Source organism: Lagenorhynchus albirostris, chromosome 1 (assembly GCF_949774975.1).
Source record: "Lagenorhynchus albirostris chromosome 1, mLagAlb1.1, whole genome shotgun sequence".
In the NCBI taxonomy this organism is placed as follows: domain Eukaryota; kingdom Metazoa; phylum Chordata; class Mammalia; order Artiodactyla; family Delphinidae; genus Lagenorhynchus; species Lagenorhynchus albirostris.
The window spans coordinates 28444756-28455891 of NC_083095.1; the positions used below are offsets into that span (position 1 = coordinate 28444756).

The 11136-nt window shown below is 40.9% G+C and overlaps 1 protein-coding gene across 9 annotated transcripts in view; it reads right to left on the bottom strand.

The window, feature by feature from the left end:
* LIN52 (lin-52 DREAM MuvB core complex component) overlaps positions 1-10718 on the bottom strand; it is a 118844-nt gene extending 108126 nt beyond the window's left edge. For 3 of the 9 annotated variants that reach the window (XR_009543539.1, XM_060166494.1, XM_060166547.1), the window contains exons 1-3: positions 10569-10717; positions 5278-5352; positions 3451-3488 (exon numbers count right to left, since the gene is read on the bottom strand). Coding sequence is in view for 6 of the 9 variants with exons in the window: in XM_060166494.1 (XP_060022477.1) it covers positions 3451-3488; positions 5278-5352; positions 10569-10599 (144 nt within the window). In the remaining 3 variants the exon portion in view is untranslated. Of the gene's footprint in view, positions 1-3450; positions 3489-5277; positions 5353-10432; positions 10479-10568 lie in introns of those variants that run through there. The other 6 variants (XR_009543537.1, XR_009543536.1, XM_060166500.1 and 3 more) reach the window with 4 other exon arrangements.
* Positions 10719-11136: the final 418 nt, after the last annotated feature.

An 11136-nucleotide genomic window follows, 5' to 3' on the forward strand; every position in this document is an offset into this window, starting at 1 on the left:
TTGAAAATACTGGCAAATTATAATTTCAAAGACCTAGATTTCTCCAGGTTCAGATATGGCCTACAAATAAAACCCTTAGAAAATAATACTGCTCATCTTTAAAAGCTGGTTTTAAAGAAATGATCTTGGAAGAATTAGGTCTGACCACTGTTACTGTTGTATGCATAAAAGATTGGTAGAGTTGTGAAAGAAATTACTTGAAATTCAGTACTGATGAAAGCCTCCAACTGAACTGTTTGAAACAATAATCAGGAAGTAACATTCTCTGGCAGAGGAGAAGATTCAAAGAAGAACCAAAAATGAGAAAATCTTCAATCTGAATGAGAGAAGATTGGAATGATCATTACTTGAAATTTCATTTTATTGTAAACATTTCAGAAAACTTTAGAATTTTAAGTTTCTTTTCATTTCTGAAAGTGAACTTACAAAACATGAAAGAGAACCCATTCTTGGAATAGCTTTGGAGTAACAGTTTTCAATCCTGGTTGCACATGAGAATCATCTGTGTAACTATAAAAAAATACAGACAACTAGGCCATAACCCAGATGTACTGATTTAGAATATCAGGGTCTGGGAGAGGGTCCCGTGGAAAGAATGGAGCAAGGGCATTACATATGTATTTTTTATTATTTATTTATTTTTATTTTTTTTTGCAGTATGCGGGCCTCTCACTGTTGTGGCCTCCCGTCGTGGAGCACAGGCTCCGGACGCGCAGGATCAGTGGCCATGGCTCACGGGCCCAGCCGCTCCGCGGCATGTGGGATCTTCTCGGACGGGGGCACGAACCTGTGTCCTCTGCATCGGCAGGCGGACTCTCAACCACTGCGCCACCAGGGAAGCCCTCTTTTTCTTTTTTTTTAATTGAAGTAAAACTGCCATATAACATTATATTAGTTTCCGGTGTATAGCATAATAATTCAATATTTGTGTGAATTGTGAAATGATTGCCACAATAAGTCCAGTTAACATCTATCACCATACATGGCTACAAAAATTTTTTTCTTGTGATGAGAACTTTTAAGATCTATTCTCTTAGCAACTTTCAAATATGCAATACAGCATTACTAACTATAGTCACCATGCTGTACATTACAAATCCAGGACTTATTTATTCCTTTTCCTTTTTTAAAAATTAACATTTATTTGGCACTCTGTGACAAGCAGAACACTTTATATGCATCATGTCATTTAATTTCCAAATCAACCCTATGAAACAGGTATTATTATCCTCCTCATTTTACAAATTAAAAAAAAACAGATGTATAGGAAGATTATAAATCACTTGCCTCAGGTCACAAAGCTATTGGAGCCAGGATTCAAAACCCATGAAGTCTGAGTTCAAAAACCACTACTCTATACTACCTTACCTTGAAGGCTCTAGGTCAAATTCACCACTTCTACTCCAGCAGGGAATCGGACTATACCAGGGGATCTTAACCTGGGGCCCTGGGATGGCCCTGAACCCCTAGAAACAAAACTCAATATATATGTGCATACTTCTAGGGAAAAAGTGTAGATATTTAATCAGATTTTCAAAAAACACCATGCTCTAATAAAAGTTTTCAAAAAACCACTTATTTATATTTACAACTTAAAGTACTTAGTTGTAACGCATATAATTAACTAAACTAAAAATTCATTATGAATGAGAATTTAAGAAAATTAAATCAGGTACTTTCTACTCAATCTACTAGATAAAATCTGATCTAATAATAATAGCTACAATGTACTGTTTATTAGTTCTTGGCAGTATGCAAAGTGTTTTACATGCATTATGGCATTTTATACTAAGTTCTATGAGGTACTTTCAGATGAGAAAACTAAGGCTCAGAAATGTTAGGAGGGCTTCCCTGGTGGCGCAGTGGTTGAGAGTCCGCCTGCCGATGCAGGGCACACGGGTTCGTGCCCCAGTCCAGGAGGATCCCACATGCCGCGAAGCAGCTGGGCCCGTGAGCCATGGCCGCTGAGCCTGTGCGTCCGGAGCCTGTGCTCCGCAACGGGAGAGGCCATAGCAGTGAGAGGTCCCCGTACCACAAAAAAAAAAAAAAAGAAAAAGTTAGGAAACTTGCTCATGTCACAGATAGTAAAGTAGCAGATTCAGGACTCAAATCCAAGTGTGTCTGACTCCAAAGCCCTATGCTATCCTGTACTCCTCATGCTCAGGCCTTCCTGGACGCTAAAGTGGCACACTCCAGCTTTCATACAACCCTAGCTCCTGAAAAAAATGAAAGAGGCTACAAAGTCAGACTCCCTTTGAACAAACATGCTCATAGGACCTGAAAGCCACAGGCCCAGAAGAAGGGCCTTAATATTTAACTCAGCACCTTTAACCCTATTAATGAGTGGAGAATGCTAAGCATATGGTAAGGTACTAAGAGAGTTATATTACAAATCCCCAATTTGTTACTAGAAAGAGCATTAGCTTTGGAATCAGACAGATCTGTGCTCAAATCCTGGCCTGTCACTCACTAGGACTTGGGCAAGTAACTTAACTTCCAAGTTTCTCTGCCAGTCAGTGCTTTTAACTTTGGGCACAAATGCTTTTAGGTCTGGTATAATGAATATGGATGCTAGTAATTAGACTTATGGGCTCAAAGCCTGGTTCTGCTATTTACAGCCTATGATCTTGGGTAACCTACTTAACCTCTTTGTGTCTATTTCTTTGTCTGTAAAATAGGGATAATAATAGTACCTATACCTCATATGTTTATTCTTTTTCTGTTTTTTTTTTTTTTTTTGGCTGCACCATGCAGCTTGCAGGATCTTAGTTCCCCAATCAGGGATTGAACCTGGGGCCGCTGGCAGTGAAAGTGCCGAGTCCTAACCACTGGACTGCCAGGGAAGTCCCCCTCACATGGTTTTGTAAACACTAAATAATGTACGTAAAGTACTTAGAACAGTGCCTGGCATATGGTATGCATCATGCACGTGCTAGCTAATATTATAATCATCATATTTTCCTGGTTGTGGGAATATATAAGAGAACATATTTAGAGCATCTAGCACAATGTCTGCTGTCCTGGAAACGGAAAAGTTGTGGCTCTAATGAATGTCTTCCTTCAGTTTCTGATGAGCCACTGAGAAATTTCAAAATCCTCTAGGGAGGTATAAGTTAAAGTCATAATGCATCACATAAACAAAAGAGAAAAGCTTCAAAATCATAGTTTGGGCAAAAAGAATACTGGCATTACATTAAATATTTCAACTGCCTTACCTTAAAATCTTTTAAGCTGAGAGAAGAGGCTAATAGTCAAAGGTCAAAATATCAAAATAGAGCATGAACATCATTAACATGATGATAATATAAACAGATTTCCAGGGCTGTGGTTACAAAATATTTTGAAGGCTATGACATTATTCTTGAAAATAAAGAAATAACAGATAGTTGAGATTTTACCCAGAAGCAAAATGTTGGGAAAACTTCATTAGGTAAGTAAGATATTACTTACGCTTTTGAAGGAAGCTGCAAATTCAGCAACACCTGGTACTAAAAAGAAAAAGCACAACATTAGTCATTCAGTAAACATTTTAGTGTCTCTTACATAGAGGATTCAAATGAGAAAACAGCCTTGTCTTCCAGGAGTTTATAGTCTGGAAGAAGAGACAGAGTAAATCAATAACTATAACATTTTTTAAGTGCTTCAAGAAAAATACCAGTTGCTATGGGAGGACAAAAAATGAAAATCTAAATCAGACTGAGGAGGCAGGAAAAGTTTCTCAGAGAAAATAATGCCTCAACTGAACTTCAAAGGATCAGGAGTTAGCTGAATAAGACGGTGGTGAGATCTAATATCTCTTACCTAAAATTTCCTTTTTAGGTATGCTATTCTATCAATCCAATTGTTTATTTAAATATCTCACAGAAAGAATCATATTAAAAAAGAGAAAAATAAAAATCAGGTATTTAAAAATAAGGTTCAATCTCACTAATAAAGAAATATAAACTAAAAATAATGAATATCAGTAACATCCAATACTGGCTAGTATGTAAGGAAATGGGTACTCCCATCCACAGTCATCCTCTTTCATATGCACAAAGATATATGTGCAAGGATATACATTGTTAAATTGTTTGTAACATCAAAACTTGGATATAACTTAGGTTTCCATATAGGGTATGAATACATAAGCTGTAGTAGATCTATACAATGAAATATTTTTAAAAAATGAAGTAAGTCTATACCTATCAACCTGGAAAGATCCATTAATAAGTTACTAGGTAGAATATGTTAAGCTGTAGATCACTGTACATATGACTTCATCATAACACAACAAAAAACTCTCTATACACTTAAAATATTTATTTGCCTATCTGCATAAGCATTTAAAAAAAAGAGGTCCAAAATATCAGTACTAAACTATAACAGCAGTTAACTTTATCAGAATACTTGAAGTAAGGAATTACTTTATGCATCTCGTATTGTCTGACACATTACAGATGAAGTTTAAAAATAATAATAATTTTTTTTTTTTTTTTTTTTTTGCAGTACGCGGGCCTCTCATTGTTGTGGCCTCTCCCGTTGCGGAGCACAGGCTCCGGATGCGCAGGCTCAGCGGCCATGGCTCACGGTCGCAGCCGCTCTGCGGCATGTGGGATCTTCCCGGACCGGGGCACGAACCCATGTCCCCTGCAACGGCAGGCGGACTCTCAACCACTGCGCCACCAGGGAAGCCCAAAAATAATTATTTTTTTAAAGGCTCTCTATCATTTCCTGAGTCACACTGTGTTCAGAAAAAATTAAACTACCAAAGAGCTATTCTTAACACCAGACCACAGAATTCAGTCTCTTCCTTTGAAGTAAAATTAAAATTTTAATCACTACAGCTAAATGATAACTCTTCAAAAATCTCCCTCAAAGTAGCACTGGTTTTCCTGCATTGATTTTTGAGCTGCTGCTTCTTTTTTTTTAATTAATTAATTAATTAATATTTATTTTTGGCTGCATTGGGTCTTTGTTGCTGCACACGGGCTTTCTCTAGTTGCGGCGAGCAGGGGCTACTCTTCATTGTGGTGCGCGGGCTCCTCACTGCGGTGGCTTCTCTTGTTGCGGAGCAAGGGCTCTAGGCACGTGGGCTTCAGTAGTTGTGGCATATGGGCTCTACAGTGCAGGCTCAGTAGTTGTGGCTCACGGGCTTAGTTGCTCGGCGGCACGTGGGATCTTCCTGGACCAGGGACTGAACCATGTCCCCTGCATTGGCAGGCAGACTCTTAACCACTGCACCACCAGGGAAATCACTCCTGCATTGATTTTGATATAAAGAAACCAAGAACTTACATTGCTCTGGCCAAAGATCTGGTGAAGCTCGGTCAAGTTTTTCAAAACTTAGCAAAGATGCTTCCAGATCTGCCCCTAGAACAAAACACTCAGATGAGCTAAGAAGATACAAAACACATTATTTTACATTTTATGACATATCAATCTCAAAGAACATAACAAACTGGAACACTCACTCACCTGGAAGTCTAGAGATTTGAGTTCTATGACTACTGATGCTACTGAGCCATGATGTTACACAAATAAGTCATTTCCCTCATCAAACCTTAATTTTCCCATCTCTAAAACAAGAACAATATTTTAGTGGGGTATTGGGAAAAATGAATGTCAACAAAGCCATCTGCATCTTTACTCATACTCTTGAACTTTCCTCCCAATCAATGAAGTATCCCTGCTCCCAAGAAAAACAAACTCCTCTGATAGGGCCCTGGATTCCATCTTCTCTTGCTTTGTCAAAGATGTGATCTTGAATAATCTCTTGCACAACCAGTTTCTACCTTTCTCTACTGGCTCAACTCAGCAAGTAAGCCTGCTCTGGAATTTACCTTCTTTGAAGATACTCTTCCTTGACCCCATGACTTCCTCACTCCTCCTTCACTGCAAAAGTTCTTGAGTTGTTCCTCCTGCTGTCTCCACTTCCTCACCTTACATTCTCTCCTTAACCTACAACAAACAGGCTTCTGCCCCTACATGTGTGGAAACGGCTGTTGTCAAGATTATCTATGACCTATGTTGCTAAATCAAGTGGTCACTTCTCTGTTCTCTCTTATGTGACCTCTTTGCAGCATCCACCCACTGACCACTCTCCTTCAAACACTCCACTTGCAGCTTCTATAAAACAATTATGCTGGTTTTTCTCCTTCCTCACTGACTCCATCAGTCTCCTCTTCCACTCAGGGCCCACCCTAGGCTGACTTCACTCCCTACCAAAAGTCTCCCAAAGAAATCTCATCTAGTCCCATAGCCTTTACGACCATTTATATGCCAATGACTTCACACTTCTACTTCCAGCCCTAATCTTTCCCCGGACTTTGGAGTTATATATCTAAGTGGCTACTTGACATCTCTCTCTATTAACATGTGTGAAAAACCATAATCCCCCAGTCTTCTCCGTCTCAATAAATAGCACCACCATCAACTCCAGTTCTCAAACCAAAAACCCAGGTGTCATCCTTCATGCCTCCCTTTCCTTCACTCTTCCATAACCAACCCATTAGTAAGTCCAGTAGTTTGTCCCTCTAAAACACACCATGAAATCACATTAATTAACCAAGGAACCATAGCTTCTCTCCTGGACTACTTCAATAGCCTCTTAATAGGTCTCCCTGCTCCCATTCTTACCCCTCCCCCTCCTGACCCCTAAATCTACACTCCACAAAGTAGCCAGACAGATTTTTTTTAAAATGTCAATCAGTTCACGCCACTCTCCAGCTTAAAGGACTTCTTCCCAGCTAAATTCATGAATGCACATCTATTGTGACCTATAAAATCCTACATGATCCAGCCCCTGCCTAATTCTTCAACACCATTTCCTCTCCATTCTTGCCCTGGTACACAGTAGGTGCTCAATATTAATGACAACAGTTAGGGACTTCCCTGGTGGCACAGTGGTTAAGACTCCATGCTCCCAATGCAGGGGGCCTGGGTTCAACCCTGGTCAGGGAACTAGATCCCACATGCATGCCACAACTAAGAGTTCGCATGCCACAACTAAGGAGTCCACCTGCCGCAATTAAGGAGCCCGCCTGCCACAACTAAGACCTGGCACAACCAAATAAACTAATTAAAAAAAAACAAAACGACAGTTAACATTTGTTGAGTACATATTGTGTGCTCGGTATACTAATTAGCTGCATAAATTGGTTGATTTAATGATATAAACAATGGTTCTTAACGTTTTCTGGGTAAGCCACATTTTTGAAGATCTGAAAAAAAAGTTATGGACTCACTCCCCAGAAAACATACATATTTATAAAATTTGTCAACATGTGCTTTTCTCTAAACTAATTTTTTTTCCCAAACATTCTCAGGGACCCCATGTTCATAGCAGGATTATTTACAATAGTCAAGACATGGGAACAACCTAAGTGTCCGTTGATGGATGAAGACATTGTGAAAATACACACACACACAATGGAATATTATTCGACCATATATAAATGAGGAAATCCTATCATTTGCAACAACCTGGATGGACCTTGAAGGCATTATGCTAAGTGAAATAAAACAGAGACAGAAAAACACTGTATGATCTCACTTATATGTGCAATCTAAAACAAGCAAACAAGTAAACTCATAGAAAAGAGATCACACTTGTGGTTACCAGAAGTGGGGGGTAAGAAGAGGGGTAATTGGAGGAAAGTGGTCAAAAGGTACAAACTTCCAGTCATAAGGTAAATAAGTACTAGGGGTGTAATGATGACTATAGCTAACACTGCTGTATGATATACAGGAAAGTTAAGAGAGCAAATCCTAAGAGTTTTCATCAAAAGGAGAAAAATTTTTTTCCTTTATTCTTCTTTCTTTTCTTTTTATTGTATCATTATGAGAAGATGGATGTTAGCTGAACCTATATATTTAAGTGAATTTCCAATAGCATTCTAATTGGGAAAGAACTCAACTCTAATAAATTGCCTAACTAAAGCATCCAAAAATGGCAACCAAAAAAAGCTGTGTGAAACACAAAATGCCAATTTTCAAATTCCCAAGGAATGTTACTGATGGAAAGTTCAACCATAACAAAATAAACTTATTGAGAGTAGGATCCAATAACCAACAAGTGTGACCCTATGATACCACAATCTGGGGCATAACTCAGACTCTACTGTGAGTGTTATTCTCATACATTAAGTAATTAATGGCTTTACTTAGATTTCAATTTTCTCCTTTTCAAAGATGTCCCAGCAATTTTAGCGTTAAAAAGAGAAACACTAGGGCTTCCCTGGTGGCTCAGTGGTTGAGAGTCCGCCTGCCGATGCAGGGGACGCGGGTTCGTGCCACGGTCCGGGAGGAACCCACATGCCACGGAGCAACTCACATGCCGCGGAGCGGCTAGGCCCGTAAGCCATGGCCGCTGAGCCTGCGCGTCCGGAGTCTGTGCTCCGCAACGGGAGAGGACACAACAGTGAGAGGCCAGCGTACCAAAAAAAAAAAAAGAGAGAAACACTAAATGACCTAAACTTTTTTTCATAGCAAGATAATTTAATGGTGATAATTTTAAATCTTAAAGACAGAAACAGGTGGAACACTAAAAATAGAAGTGAGAGAGCTAGGCAGTGGAATATTTTAGGATAAGATACTTATTTAGAAGCTAAATTTAAGTTCAAAGTGCTCAACTTGATTTTGTCAGATTAAAAAGATTACAGGGAGAGGGTGAAGCTCTGTAAAAGATGAGCATGAAAAGTTTTAAAAATCTAGAGTGCACATTGAGTGAGAGTGGATATGGCTAAAAGACCAAAGGAAAAAAATACATTTCCAGTATTCTTCATGGCCAAAGAGAGGAAAAGAAATTGAGAGAAGACAGGGGAAAAATCAAACATAAGGAACAAAACTTCTAAATATAAAGACAACTTAGTAATAAGCTAAAAATTTTAAGAGCAATTACTTCTACTGCTATCACTTGGCTGGTTTTTTTTAAAACTGTGGTAAATTATACATAAAATTTACCATTTTAATCAGTTTTAAGTGTACAGTTCAGTGGCATTAAGTACATTCACATTGTTGTGCAACCATCGTCACCATCCATCACCAGAACTTTTTCATCTTCTCAAACTGAAAGTCTGTACCCATTAAACAATAACTCCCCATTCCCTTGGTTGATTTTTTAAATGCCCTTTTTTTTTTCCTGAGGGGCGGGGAAAGGACATTTTAACAAGAGAGCACCCAGGCAAAATAATCTCTTTTGACTCCCAACACCCATAATTTCTTATACAGTATGTACCCGTGCTCAAAAAACTTAAGACTCAGTTAAACTTAAAACTAAGTAATTTATTATTTATGCATGTATCTAATCAGTCTTTCAATAAACGTGAATTGAAGGCCTACTGCTTGCCAGGCACTGTGCTAAGCCCTGGGATCCAACTATGAACAAGACAGACTTGGAATTTACAATCTGGTGTGAAAAGGGCAAAGTTAACATAATAACTATTCTGTCGATGAAGGTACAGAGAAAGTGAATAATGGTGAAGAAGGGCAACTCCAGATACTGTGTTCTGGGAAAGCCTCTCTGGGAGGTGACATTTAAATGAGACCTGAAACTGCAAAAGTGTTTACGTGTTTGATTAATCTTTTCCTTTCCCAAAGCACCTAGAAGAACGCCTTTCATATAGTAGGATCTCAGTATAGCTTTCCTGGCCTCAATTTCCTCATTCCTGAAACGAACTTCCAAGATTCCTTCCAAACACAAAATACCTTTGTTTGACAGAAAACTAACTATCAGTGAAATGGACGCAGGGATGGAGGTGGTCGAAGCAAGAATTAAGTGAGTCCAGAAATGACTGCAAGATCCTAACCCTAAAGCAGAACGGAGCGCAAAACCCTGTGGGTATACCAAAACCACTCAATTACTATCTGAGATGACTTGCCTCTTAGACAACATATAAGCAGAAATCGTTCATTCACTCAGACTTAAGAAACAACACATAAAGCAGAAGCTACAGAGGTTGAGACGTGTGCATGACTACGCTAGAAAGCTCAATTCTCATTTTCCTCGGGACTCTCACTGCGAGGGACCGAGAGGGTCTCTTCCTTAGCCGCCAGGGCAACGGTCCCAATCTAAGCAGACAGGAGAGAGTCACGTTTCTCTTGCGGTTCAATCCCGGGATGAAGTCAGCCACCAACCCTAGCAAGCGCTTAAGAGAATCGTTCCGGATGCTCAAAAAGAGGAGAATCGACCCTTCAATGGGGCGCCCGGAGGGGAAAGCTACACTAAGGCGCCTCCTTTCCTCTGCAGTATGTCCTCCTCGGCCCTCAGCCTCACCCAAATGGGGCTTTAGCGTACTAAAGCGGACCAGGGCGGAGGACCAAGGCGACTCTCGTCCTTTTGCCCAGAAAGGGTCCCAAGCAGGTGCCCTCCTCCACCCGCCTGGTACATTGCAGAGAAACTGGGCACCTCCAGAGCCGCTGTGAAGAACCGGCGAACTGAAGATGCACCCACCTTCCATGGAAAAGAAGTGGAAGGGAAAGGAGAGCCCACGAAAGATATGTAAGTTCGAGGGGCAGACGGAGAGTGGAAGTTCCCAGGAGAACACAGAAGGAGGTTGCAGGCGAAGGGTCCCTAAACCGGCTCTTACCGTCTGTGGGAGACGCCATCTTCCAACCCATGTCACGTGACGTGGCCAACCGTCGGCGGGAAAGCAAGGATCCATAAACCACGCCCCCAAAGAGAAACCCTATCCCCAACACACGGCCTCGTCTAGTTTCCCCGCCCCATAGGGCAATGTTTCCATGGCTCAGCCCCCAGTGCTTGCCATACCCCCTCGCGCCGTGGGTGAGGCGGAGCTACTGCAAAATTCTTGCAGGATCTTATTTACTTTCTTCAGTGGGTGGGGCCGCGGTTGTGCCTGTGGCCAATCCCGGTTCTGGGTTCGGGGGCGGCTTCCCCGTGTGCTCAATATAGAGTACCCAAGTCAGGGGCGGCTTCCCCACCTCCGCCAACAGAATTTGTTGAGGTGGAGGGGGGCGGCGAGAGCTCTATCACTTCTGACCAATCGCATACCCCCAGGTCTGGGACTGAGGGGGCGGAGTCAGGTGTTAGGACGAGTGATTGGCTAGGGGAAATTGTCCTTTCCACCAATGAGGAGGTGCGGCAGGATGGAGGGGAGAGGCCTGGCAGCAGTAGTGCTTGTGGACAGACTCAGA